General features: G+C 44.1%; 2 protein-coding genes across 2 annotated transcripts in view; one reads left to right on the forward strand and one right to left on the reverse strand.

The window, feature by feature from the left end:
- LOC109859555 overlaps positions 1-13,956 on the reverse strand; it is a 116,358-nt gene that overhangs the window by 81,378 nt on the left and 21,024 nt on the right. The window contains exons 2-3 of the mRNA XM_020437911.1: positions 8,865-9,168; positions 6,262-6,291 (exon numbers count right to left, since the gene is read on the reverse strand). Coding sequence (XP_020293500.1) covers positions 6,262-6,291; positions 8,865-9,066 — 232 coding nt within the window. The 5' untranslated portion in view covers positions 9,067-9,168. The remainder of the gene's footprint in view (positions 1-6,261; positions 6,292-8,864; positions 9,169-13,956) is intronic.
- The window catches only part of LOC109859559 (dopamine N-acetyltransferase-like), a 101,921-nt gene that overhangs the window by 13,462 nt on the left and 74,503 nt on the right, over positions 1-13,956 (forward strand). The window lies entirely within an intron of this gene.

The raw sequence follows: 13,956 nt of genomic DNA on the forward strand, positions 1-13,956 counted from the left end.
CTATTTCTTTTCTATGTCTTTTAACAATTGACTTTTATTAATTAGAGTTTGTAGCGCAACGTACCTTAACAAAATTAATTTGTTTGACTTATTTTATATTAAAGGTGAAAAAGCCACGTACTACCATTCTTATTTTTTGTCTAGTCATTATGTAACGGTGTCAAATATTTTTTGTTCCTAAATAACATTTTGAGCAGTAAATATTTCGTAACTTCATGTTTAGAGTCTTGTTGAACAACACATTGAAAAGTAACTTAACCGTTTGGTTTCCAGTTACAATATTGAATATTAATAAAGTTATTGTACAAAATGTAAATGGGGAGTCATATTACCACCTTCTCTTCTATTGATAGTGCGTGTTATTTATTAGCACGCGAAACCGTTAAAGTATACAGCACACATATTTTCAATAGCTCGCAAGCGCGCATATTCGTTCCCCGGCCGATCTCGCAATTGCGACTTCCTCCGACTGTTTGCGCAAGTATATCCGCGTGCTACTCGATATTCGAGCATTACGAACCCCCGGCGTTTGCATTGGCGAAGCGGCAGGTACCGGTTGCGGCTGTATATCTGTTTCTGTTCGCACGCACATGAACGCGATCAGCGGCGCTTAAAGCAGGTTAAAACGAGAAGGTACGCGAAAGTAGACTCGGGGATCTTAAAATCGAACTCTGTGTGACTTTTACTCATAGATAAACCACCACGCACAGCCGCAATCACATTACGGAAATTGTAAACGTGTTCTGCGCTTAAAAAACAAAAAAACAATATAAGAGAAGTTTAAATGTTAAATTTCTTGTTCTCTTGAAAATCGAGAGAAGTTGACATATATTTGCCGTCCGCTATCCGAAGTCACTCACGTATGACGTGCGAGAAAAGGTTACGATCGTCGAGACGCGAACAAGAAGATATATATTTTCGTCCTGAGGACCAGCGCGCACCTACGATGATACCGTTGCGCGGAGCAGCCACACCCTCGTCTGTGTGCAAGATTACACATACACGTGTATTGATACATACGCGGTGGAGAACTAGCGCGGCGTGTGCTACGCTCCGCGTGTGCGACTATTATATAGGTATATATACACGTGGACTTGTACAGATTCTATCTCCAACGTCTCTCCGACGGTGCCGGAGAAGAGAGGAAGTCTCCGCGAAGCGGATTCCTAGGCGGAAGCCACCTTCTCGTAATCTCTATTCGTGTATCGAGTCGACAAGTCGCGTATTCATTTATTACAGGATCAAAATCTTGATTTTTCGCGCAACGACGCAAAACAAAAAATAAAACAAAAATCCTCGCGCGTCTATTTACGTGATTTGCGAATAAATATCGTGATCATTTTTGAGTTATCGAGCCGTTGAGAGTACTTCGTCTTGCAGCTCCCGTAAAACATCGCGAATCGCGACATTACATCAAGAGTGTGTTAAAATATATCAATATATATATATAGAAATATTTTCCATAATCTATACATCGGCGAGGTATAGAGAATGGAATTTCAATTGAGCAACATTTATATCCCGTCGCTATATACGCGATACACGCATACTTTTTCCGACCGCTCCGCATACGTGCTGTCGACATTAAAATATCAGATAGACGTACGCGACGGCTTTGGTGTGAGGAATTATGCGGTTGATCCGGCGGCTTAAGGTGACGCGCGATCGACAGAATTTGAATTTTCAAATCTTCGCTCGCGTGAAGAACGCGCCCGCGCGTATGTACGCAATGTGCACATCGCGTGGTTACAACAAACTCGCGCGTTTCCCTTTGCCCCGGCTCCCCCACGGTCGTCATTAAACCAACTGCTCTCGAGACAACTGGCGCTGGTTATTTAGCAATACAAATCATTGGCCGAGCGCGCACCTTTCTCCGTCTTTCTCCTCGTTTCTCTCGTTCTGTTCTCGCGAGCGAGAACTTGGAGCGAGTTCTTGCGTGCGCGGGCGTGGTACTGCACGTACCACTTATGCGAGAGAGGCGAATAAAACATACACACGAACACGCGGCGTGTGCATCAGGTATACGAGTCGACAGAGAAACAGTTTTGTTGATTAGAGAGCTTGTTCGAACCGGCTGTATTACTTTGTCGCATCGACCAGGAATGTTCTTAACCGGCTGGTTACAAGTATCTCCTGCCGCGCTGAGAGACGTGTCTATGGGCGATGCGATACCGGATGTTGAGAACAAAAAGAGATTTGAAAAATTACGGAGAATACAAACAGTAAAACAAAATTATATTTGTGAAACAACCGCTTATCTCGCGCTCGCGCACAGAATAGTATATCCAGTCGCTCTCTCGAAACAAACTGTCTTTTGAAGGAGAGTTATACCGGCGATATCGCGCCATCTGAAATTTTCTCGCGACTACCGCGCGCGTGCATAATAATTAATAAACTGAAATAAATCGCGTCCGGCGCAATTTACGATCTCGCCCTCGACGTCATTAATAACGCGCGGGAGCGAATTGTCATCGCGAAAACGGTCTTCTCGGACGCGAGAAACAAGTCGGATAGAGAACCGATAGCAGAAATGCAGCAGAATATTATGACCTTTAAGAAGTGCATTCGGTGATTCAGCCGGGAGCCGCGATAGTCCGTTATCGCCGCGGCTACTCCCGATGTTATCGGCTACGCCGTACTCCCGGCTAATCGGGACAAGCGGGAAAAGGAAAGGAGGAAGAGAGGCAGGGTGCTGACCTCGCTTCCTGAATCGTTCACACCGCCGGCATCTCGTCTCTCGGGGATGGGAGGAAAAAATTGCGCAACCAAATTAAGCAGATAATATCTTTGAATTTCTGCAGTTTGATATCGACTCGTTAAACTAGTAACTAGTAGTTTATTTGTTTTTTTTATTTTTTTTATCGCGTTAGATATTTTTTTATTCGAGTGCAACCGGCGCGACATTTCAACGTTTCAACTCTGACTTTACATAACGCGTGTATTTAAGTAATTGGTTAATTAATTCCAGTCCCCGATCCTAATGAATTCTCGCGCTGATACAAGTCTCTCAATTAATTTACGTGCTTAAATTCTCGAACACGAGCGCGACGGAGAAAGCATCGATTTCTTTTTTTTTTAACATATTTTTATCAGAGTTACGCGTCGCAATGGAAACATGTCGAAGATTTTTATAGATTTTTTAGAATGTGATTCTGATTTAAAAACGTCGAGAAACGAGGGAGGAGGGAGAACCGTACCGTTCAATTATAACACGTCGTGCAAACGAGTATCTAGCGCGAAGACACGTTGATCTTAATAATCGCTTAGACCTCGTGCGCAATTTTGTGCAATTACAGCGTCGCGTGCGTCTCTTGCGTTTGCCTCTTGTCTGCTCTCTCGCGTACGAAACGTGTCACTTGTTGCGTACATCGCGCGGTGGAAAAATTTAAAAACTTTCGAGCGAAAAAGCCACTGCCAATAGATTTCGTGATCACTACTACGGGAAGATACAATCGCAATGTCTGGATATAATGACGTTTACTTTCTGACAAAAATACTGCGCGAGCGCACGTTGTTCGATGTTATTATTCCGGCGAACGATAACGCGATAACGCGAGTTCATCCCGGGTGAGTCTTACTACGAACAGGAGCGAATGCTTCTATCGGCAGTCGAAGAATGCAACCTCACGCTCTCCGCGCGTACTCGCGAGAGCGTACAGGTCCCACTCACGGAGAGCCGCATTATCGTGAGATTACGTAAGCGCCGAGTAGCGCGCGGCATACGATTGCGCTTGTATTACGCTATAATTAGGACTGGCCAGCGTAACCGCACAGACGCGCTTGCAATGTATGTACAACGCGCGCACACATACGTGTGACGTACTTACGGCCGCGCGTAATCCGCGCCGTATTAATAACCAACGATAAACGTTAATGTAACCCCGGGTCTCTCTCCTGAGTCCTCTGGAAGAGTAGCGCGAGCTTCCATGGATGCCGCTGTCTCGACCTCGCAAAGAGGACTTCGCTGCACAACACTAACGCCAATATACTCGATAGCGTAAAAACGTAAAGGCGCTTTGAGAAAGAGAGAAAGAGAAAAAGAGAAGATATTGGCGCTTTGAGAAAGAGAGAGAAAGAGAAGACATTGAATATGAGTTTTCTTTCGCGTGTTAGCAAAATCTAGCTCAGTTTCTCACGAGTCGAGAGCGCTCGCATAGGAATATTTACAATTTTTGCTGTTCTAATTTACGGAGATAGTTCGTTCTCTTATGATTAACGCCATTTGTATCAATTGATCGTAAGATAATTGATAGAAAAACACAAACGACTTCTTTTTTCGAGAAATTTGTTCAAAGAAAAATAGACAAATAAAGTGACGTTCTATTACCTGCAAAACTTGGACGTCATTTGAAACGTAATCTCAATTGCAACAAGGTTTTTTACCCCTTTACTTATGTTTCTTCACTTTGAGGTAATCAATATGATTCAGATATTGAACCAAGTGGTGGATAGTTCGCGCTGCAGGTTACGACGCTTTTTTTTTAACGTTCGCGTAATCGTTTGGTATTAAGGAAAGTAAACTGGTTTGGCGCGTTTGCGCCGAACGAACGTTTGACCGGTGCCCGACTTATCTGTAGCCTCAATCTTGCGAGCGAGATGGAAAAATCGCGGAAAAGTACATTCAGAATGTTAATGCGTTAAAACGCTTTAACGCGCTATTGTGTAGATTTTGATAGTGCGTGCGATCAAAGTGGATTAAAAAAAAAAAAAAAAACAACAAATCTAACAAAGTTCTCGCTAGATTTGTTCCCAACACGTGCGGCGTTTGATTAATATCCACATAATTATGCGCTCTCTGTGGGAGGGAGGTGAACGCGAGAAAGAAGAGAGTTGATCGTCCCTTCGTCTCTCGAGTGTGCAAAGGATGGGGCAAAACTGGAGATGAAGTACTCCCATAAGGAAGTATGGGAAGGAAAAAGAAGAGGAGATGATATAGGAGAAGAAAATACGAAAAGAGACAAGGCGAAGGAAAGAAAGAATGAGAGAGAGAGAGAGAGAGAGAGAGAGCTCCGTGGAGCTGCCGACGGAACGAAATTCTGACAGATTTCATCGTGGGCTGACGTAAACAATTTGCGAATGTAAATACCTGTTGAATATTGAGCGCGCTGGCAGGGCCTACGGGGCCCCCACGTCTGGGGTTCCCCAACACCTATAGCGACCGTTTACCTTTTAAACCTCATGATTACCAGCGAGCGCCGTATCTCCTCCTACCCTACCTACCGCGGCGAGGCGTGTAAGTCATTGGCATAAATTACACGCGAACATCACACGCGTAAGCGATGCCAGGGCATCCTGCTCGCACTTTGGGGATACGAGAGATATCGTGCGAGAGACTATTCGTCTGGTCCGGCGAAGAATAGTGAAGATGGAGAACGATCGGGACATTCTTAACACGCGCGCGCGAGATCCCGTCTCGGGAGAGAAAAAAGAACGAAAGCGCTGTGATACAGAGCGCGTGTGTGTATATTTCGGACGTGTTCGCGCCGCGGGGTTATAACAAGGTTAAGTTCTTTACACGCGAGCACACAGACTTCTTTCGTTATCTTTACATCATCTGTAATAGAGCCTCAGCTCTGTGAATCAAAGATGCGAGCTAATCAAAATCTAATGCAATTTCAATTTAGTAATGAAAAGGTTGGACGAACGATGCGTCATCGTAAATTACGGAGTCTCGTATCATCGCGCGTATCCAATTAACATCTGCACGTTCGGATTCGCATCACCGAAAATCCCCCGCGCGCTTCAGATCGTTGTTTATCGCGTTATGGATTTTAATGTGAAGCTCGACGAAGTGCACGTGTGCGCGCGCGCGCGCGTCTTGTTCGGTTACCGACGGCAATTGAATCGTTTGGTTGATTCCGCATCGCGCGCGGAATCGCGCGACGAGGTAGAGAGATAATTGGTGATCTCTCTCTCTCTCGCGATCGATCTTGAAAACTTATCGATAAGAGCAACATTTCAGAATAACTTTCTCGCTGTTTAATCATTACGATCGTCAATCATAACGGGATAAATGCGTTTCGATAACGGTTCGCAATAAACGCTTATAGTCTGACGGTGTTTATTGTTACGCTCTCGTTTGCATCATGTTTGTTTGTTTTTTTTTATTTTGTTTTCTGCGACCGCTTCATTCCTAATCTCGGCGCTGTGTCAAGGAAAACGTGACGACTTGCACAAAAAATTAAATTGCACTCCCCGTCTTTTTTTCTCCGTCTTGTATGCGCGCGCGCGTGCACGCGCTGTAATCAGAAGCTCACTCACCGTCCTGGTTCATCCCGTGGCCGCCGTCATCTGTTCGAAACAGAAAAAAGAAAAGAGAATTAAGACGTGAAATTGAAATCCGAAGAGATGAGTAACTGAGATTTAATCAGTATCACACACGTAATAACACTCAAATCAACAACGAGAAAATCTAACAGCGCTCTGTATGTGTTTCTCCATTTTATTTATTGGTACATCTCGTTTTAATTAAGACGCAAATCTGATATGACGTCTCTCTGTTAAATATAACAAATAAAATATATCTTAATGCAAAACTGTAAGATATGCTTACGTGTAATATATTTTATATACGTGTGTGTGTATGTGTGTATGTGTGTTTACTTAAGACTGATTATATGTTATTCTGTATCGTTACAAATAAAATATATTATAGAATATGGCGTGGAATTTTAATTCTACTTTCGCGTACGTGTTTATCTTGAGATATAAATCTGTCGCGAGCAGAAGTCCCGCCGTAGGAAGATTTGCTACCTTTCCGATAAAGAATATCGCGAGCAGAGAGACGGTTGCACCTCGCAAAAGGATTTAGCGTTTGCGCGTTTATTGCGGATCATGACGACTCGCAACGCGAGCTCGGCAATGCCAACCTGCACGGCAACCTATTTGTATTGCGGAGGCCTTGTATCGCGCGATCGCGCAATGTTCCTTTATTTAACCCCATAAATAACCGTTGCTATCTCGTCCCGAACGCCGTCCTATACAGGCAAACAAGTATACAGCACGTGCATGCGTTTTCGTCGTACACACATTGCGAAATATATATTATATTGGATTCTCTCGTTCTGTCAATCACACGTTTTGCGCCGTGATGTAATTTTTTATTTTTTTTTTATGAGCGAACTCGAGCGCGCGTGCGCGCGACGGAGAGAATAACTTTCGCGCAAAAGAGATTAAAACTCAGCTGTGTGCGAAGAAATAGTTTCTTTGAGAGAATCTTTATTAAAAAACAATAAAATATCTGTAACCAGTTGTGCGATGGGGTTGTTTGGATTTATATATTTATCAATAACGAGAGAAGAGCGAGAAGAGATCATTTTCTTGATACACAATGTGTCAGATGCGCATGTGTTCCTAAAAAATTGATCCACATTTCTCTCGGTTAAATACGTTGATATCATTAGATTTAACGACCACTGTCTCGAGTGTCTTCTACTCATCTCTCTTCTTGGCTTTATGACTCATGCCGCGTCACTGGCTGCTACCACGGCGGCAGCCTTTTATCTTCCTTAACCAGCCACCACCGTCTCTCTCTTTCTCATCGCGCACACATTCGAGAAAACGAAGACGAAGACGAAGGAAGACAATGAGCTTTCACGTCGGTGCAATCAACCGTTGGTCGGAAGAAACTACCGCTTAGAAGATGATCCCGTCGTGTGTTTCGAAAATATATCCGCGACGATTTTCTAAACCAAACGAGAAACCGAAACGTTTATTCTAAAACAATACCAAGCGTGTGTTCGCTCATGTCACGCGTGTACACGTCCTGCGTTCGAAAACTTGGTTGTTGCGACGAGCGAGAGTTCAGCTAACTCGATTGTTCCGTACGGAACAAGGAACTCTTTCATGTTAGAGTTTCGTTCCGCCGGTCTTCGATGAAGGAATCATTGCTCACGGGTTGTCTCCCGGTACGGTAATGTCGTTGCACCGTTGGATACGTACGTTGATATGGGGATTTAATAAGCTTGCGGTTTATAGCACCGTAATGATGATAAACGACAGGAGATAATTGCGGGATCGAGAATGCGATCTTTTTGCGTTTTCAAGTGTTTAGCTTGTTTCGAGGATATTAATGGTTGCGTGCAGAGAAGCGCGCTCGTGAAACGTGTTTATCAAATTTTTCTGAGAGATACATCGAGAATTAATCTGAATCTTTGTTCTGCGAGTTATCTGGCGGAATACCGCGGCTAACCGTGTCGGAAACGGCGCGATCGGAGGCGCGTTCAACGGATTTTTGAAATCCGGATTGACTCGGCAAACACACGGGATGCACCGTCATCGTGCGCGCGCGGGTCTCGCCAGTAATAGAAACGTCGCCGCGCGCGGACGACAATTTATTGCCCGCGCTTCACGAGGCACGTGCCCGCACTTTTTTGTTCCTGCGACATTCCTATGTGCACCGTGTTCGCACTTTTAATCCTCGCCACGTACTTGATTCTCGCTCGCACGATCACATTGTAACGTATCGCTTTCTCTTCTTGATATCGAGTAATCGCATTAGCGAATGGTAAGCGGAATAATCATCGCTTGAGTTGCGCAATAAGTGAGAAGAAATTTATTGCGGTATCGAACGACACGGTACGTAAAATCAATAACTCGCATCGCAGAAGTTGCGTACGTACTTTTGCATAATATTAAAAAAAAAATATGTAATACAATAAGGAATACATTAGTATTCATATTACTTGTTTCGAACTGTATTAAATTTGTTATAATCGGCGAAATTTGCGTTCACACAAAATCTAATTTTGCTCGATTTTTCCTTGTTTGTTTCTTTTTGGATTGAAGATTTAATATTACGCTCAATATTGCGCCTTAAAGTTCTAACATAATAACAGAAAATGGATTCGTAAGAAGAAACATACGTTTTTTCTTGGAGTCCTCATGCATACCTCCGGGAGTTGCAGCGCTGTGATTGTGATGGTGGAGAGCTAGAGGGTCCTGGGGATGCGAGTGAATGGCGGCTAAGGTACTTCCGGCTGGGTCACCCGGATTGACCCCGACTCCGACCCCCAAGTGTAGGGCACCATGCTGCGTCGCGTGTACCGGAAGCTCCATGCTGATCATAGCACGCCACCCTGCTTCCAACCCTCGTTCCCTACCACCCTCTTTTATCTCGGACAATACCTTTGCCGAGTTAGACGAGGCGTTTGATCGACTCCTCGTTGCCTGGAAAGAAAAAAATACTTGAAAATTAATTTATTTCGATGTAAATTGTAAAATAAAATCGCATTCACGTTGTTTTTTGTTTCTGAGCGTTACGATTCAATATGACTAGTCAAGAAAAAAAAGAGAAGCCACAAGCCTCACTTAACCCACCTGTCTCGTAAAACTCCATCTATTTTTAATTTCAAACTACTTTTTTCTTAATTAATTCAGTTGTGATATTTCGTTGAGAAAATATTTCCTAAAAAAAAAGAAACACTTGAGATTATATCCTCGAGCGACTTTTGTCGTAGCTGGAATTTCTTACAAGGACACAGAAGTGTAGACGCAGACGAGTCTAGGTTTCAGTCGAGGAGCAACGGGCACGGATTTTCGGTCAGTGACTCGCATTCGGATCAATGGTGCAACAATACCGTAGACAAAGTCCCGAGCTGATCTAGGCGTATTACCCGTCGAGAGGCCTCCGTGCGGCGCGGCAGGCCGAACCACAAAAATAAGTCTCGGTGGTCCAACCGCGATGGAATTGCCTTTGCCACGCTTTTTACGCGCGCAGTAGATAATTTCTTCGTTCCCTTCTACGTAATGACCTGGCCGGGGATCTTTTTTGCTTATTACGTCGAGAAGAAGCCGCCGCGGAGAGAGCGACACCGCTAGGTTGGAAGCCTGCGAGAGGCACAAGGTGTAGAATCCTTTTAGATGAATGAAAGGATGAATGGAGTGTATATAAGTTCGTCCACGCTGTTGCTGACGTTTGTCTACAGTTTGAGCGATTATATACAATTTCCCGCGACGCGCATTGCAGCTGCCACGATGAAAAAAAAAAACAGAAATTTATCATCGCTGTCCAACCGCGAAAGGATCCATTTGTCAGATTGTTCTATCGGAAGATAATCGACAATATATAATATTCTATTCTAAAAATCATCCGCTCTAGTTTTTGATTGAAATCAACGCGCAACGTCTCGGCAATGTCTTGAGAAATTCTTTATACATATATGGGTTACTGTGTTCCGCGAAGGCATGCTGTGTATAAAATAAAAAAAAATGAATGCAACTTCTTCCTCTTCCCGCGGACCTCCAGGAGTCCATTACACTGAATTGTAAGATGGAGGAGAGGGAGCAAAAGAGCCGAGGTCTTAGCCGAGAGAGCAACCGTCGAATGCACCAATCGTCATCAGGCGGTCATCCGTGAAATTCGAAACTGCTCCCGCGTTCCGCCGTTTTACATCGCGAAACACGCGGATCTCATAATGCGTGGGAGTGAGACTGGAAACAACGATCATGATCGTTTGCGGTCAACAACTGTTCGCCTCAGCAAAAGTGTTATACATACTTTGTATTCGCGTTGGCGATGATTAAAAAAAAAGACAGGTTCTGGATTTACGTAGCAAAATCGATCGTTTTTTAAGGTCTTTTGCCGAGAGAGAGAGAGAGAGAGAGAGAGAGAGAGAGAGAAAAGTTCTTTATTAAATTCAAAATACTGAGCCTTCGTAGCCTTCATAAGCGGTTGTATTTAAATGTGTGTGTTATCGTATATAAAATAATATAAACTCACAAGCATGTAAGAAATCCAAGTGTTCTTGATTTAATACAAAGAGTTTTTCGAACATGCAATTTACAATTTGTTCGCGCAGTCGAAAAAAAAAGTCAAATCATTCCGGCCGCCTTGATCGCAACGAGAATCGAACGATTTCAGCCGAGTGAGATAGAACAAGAAACAAAGTAGATTTATGAGAGGAAAAACGTTCGGAATTGTGTTCTCAATTTTTCTCTGTAGTTTTCCCTCTCGGCGAGTTCTCTCCTTCATATTGACGGTAAAGCTTATCGTCAAATGAGAGCGCGAGGGATGATTGTTTAGCGTTGCTTCCTAATGGGGCCTGTTTCTCCTCCTCGAGCTCGTGCTACCAGCAGCGACGCGGAATCTTCCGAGGTTGGAATGTAGCGAGGGAATAATACATCGCGAGTAAACGTGAGTAAACGTCGAGTAAGAGGCAGGCGATGATCGTTCGGCGAGGGAGAAACGGTCAACCCGAGTTGGGCCACAAGGCAACCTTAAGTAAAGCAAGATGGGCAAGTCGTGGACGGCCAAAGTACGCGTAAAGACCGGCCTTAGACTCGTCTCTGCGAAACCGTGGGAGTCGGCCATCAGTGTTCTTCCGAGTGATGGGGAACGTGGCCTGTACGCACTCGCTGAAACCATTGTTTACGGCCGCCCTGAATGCTCGCGTACTTTACTAACTGAATCCTCTCATGGGACCCGCCGCGGCGGGACCGCACGCCGAAGCTCTGCCGGAGCGAACGTATAGAAAAAACGTCTCGTTACGTTTATTTAAACATAATACGTTGTCAATTCTTGCTCTAATAAGTGAGCAATGATGTTCGCAATTACAGTTGGCTTCACGTCGAATAATAACCGACGATGTCGAAGTCTGTTAAGGATATTCATTAAGTATGCCTTCTCTGTAATCATCACTTTGAAGAGGAAAGAAACCTAAGGGGGATGATATTCATGTAGACTCTTTTTACGAAAATAAGTAATGATCCAAAAAACATAGTCGCAATTTAACTAAGTCGGAGAAGCGCGCGCGATGCTCCGTAGCGATGTGCAGTAGCTGACGAAACATACAGCTACTTTCCGCACCTTGTGCTTCCACTCTTCTGCCTTCAGTGTCGATTCCCCAACTGACTGGTAATGGCGGTACTCTCGGAGTTTAACAACGCGTGACAATATGCATCAAGGAATTGCTCGAGCGTGGAACAACTCCAACTACGCTTCTCTCTCCTCTCTCTCTCTCTCTCTCTCTCTCTCTCTCTCTCTCTCTCTCTTCTTATTCTCTCTCTATCTATCTATCTCTATCTCGCTCTTCTATCTCTTTCTCTACGTTTTGTGCACGTATACATCTATTCCCAAAGAAGATACGTGCCCTTCGTTGTATGAGTATTTGTGACGGGACAGTGCGAGAGAACCGTGAAACGCGCTCAGCTTCGAACTCTCACGCGAAAACGTCAATACATTATGCAATTCCTCGGTCCATAAGCGAACATTCTCGCCAGGAATTTGCTGCTGGAATCCTGGGAAGCTCCAGGAGGAAACAATTCAGTTTTCGCAGGATGGCCGGCGTCTCGATTGTCCGTCATGTTTATTAAACCTGATCCGGATTGCGATGTGGAATGTTTCGGTACTTTTTACCACCTCTAAAACCGCGAGAACTGCTTCCCGTTCACATGGCGCCCATCGCATTTCACATTGTATTCGAGCGATAAAAATTAAACAAGTAATAACGAGGAAAAACCGTTAATTAAAAAAATTGTTTGTAATTTTTGTAACAAATTACTCGACACCTTTTTCAGTTAGTAGTGCGCGTTACAACCCCATCTTTGTGTATTCCAAGGTGGTCTTCGTGGACTACACACCCTCCCATACATTTGACATCAACGCAGAAAAAAATGCTATTGTATCAACACGCGCGTGTCCGATCGAGTTTTTTTGAGCAACTGGAAGGCTTGTTTTCTTTTTTCTCGCTCATTAACCCCATTACCCATATTTGGCCGCTACACGAGCGCGTTGTCGACCGGCAAATCGCGAACACATGTATTTACATTAATACGGTATGCAGAATGTCTCATAAATACGAGACATTCGCTGGTACGACGACGCCTACGCGATCATTAACATCGCGACTTTCAATGCTAAATAAATGTTTCTTCTCAAAACTTGCGTGTGATTGGAAATATTAACCGCTACATAAAACGAGTGACTCTTGAAGATTGATAATCGTTCTTTTTTTTTCTTCGTTCTAAGTATTTTTACAATCTCCTACGGTCTCCGAGAAAATTGTCCGGAGTGAAATACGCACACGCATAAATATAAATGATTATACCGCTTCTTCGTCTTGAGTCATTTACTCTCTTCTTCCTATCGATGGTCAATCGGTAGAAAGCGAGCATCGCTATCAGTACAGCGACGCCGATACCGAGTACATAGTATACGGTGATCGACAATCCGTGGCGCAGCGTGCGCGGTGTCCTGTTAATGAACAAAAATTCGCGAGCCTACTGGAGCATGGCGAGAGAGCAGCCCACGTGAGATATACATATACATATACATATATATGTATATATATATATATATATATATGTACGCAAATACGTTTACACTCGCAGGCTGTATAGCAGCCGTGTCTGATAGCGCGTTGCTCCGATCGACGGCACAGCGGTTTGTCTGCTGCACGCAGGCCGGGTCAAGTAATTCCAGTTCTCTCTTTCAGTTGTTGGGACTCCGTCATGCAGAGGAACTTTATGTAGGTAAATATAAGTTGCGCGAGAGCGGCCAGCCGGCCGAGTAAAAGGGAAAGAGACGTGCGGCTTTCGTGGATAAGTGGCTTTCGAAGAACCACCTGTGGCACGTGCCATTAACGTGCTCCCTTGCGTGTCCGTACGTGCGCGAATGTCTCGATATCCCGCGCTATCGCGTGGGTGTAACAGGTGAGCACGGGTATACTGTTTTCTTTGCGAACGGACCTCTCTTCTAATACACGGCAATCTTGAGATGTGTTATATATTAGCGCGCGCGCACGCGCACACACACACACAGAGACGACGAGAGAGGAAACGAAAGCAAAAAAAAAGAGTGGGAGTCCGTACAGAATTAAAAAGTTGCACGGTGTTTCCAGAGAGCAGTGTCTTGTAATCACTTCTCTTTTATTGCGATCACTGAATGTTTCCATTGAAAAAAAAAAAAAAAAAAAAAAGTTTCCAACAGCGTTTCACACATTTCTTTTTTTATAGTTT

This window comes from Pseudomyrmex gracilis, unplaced genomic scaffold (assembly GCF_002006095.1).
Source record: "Pseudomyrmex gracilis isolate BER0280 unplaced genomic scaffold, ASM200609v1 scaffold_268, whole genome shotgun sequence".
Taxonomy (NCBI): domain Eukaryota; kingdom Metazoa; phylum Arthropoda; class Insecta; order Hymenoptera; family Formicidae; genus Pseudomyrmex; species Pseudomyrmex gracilis.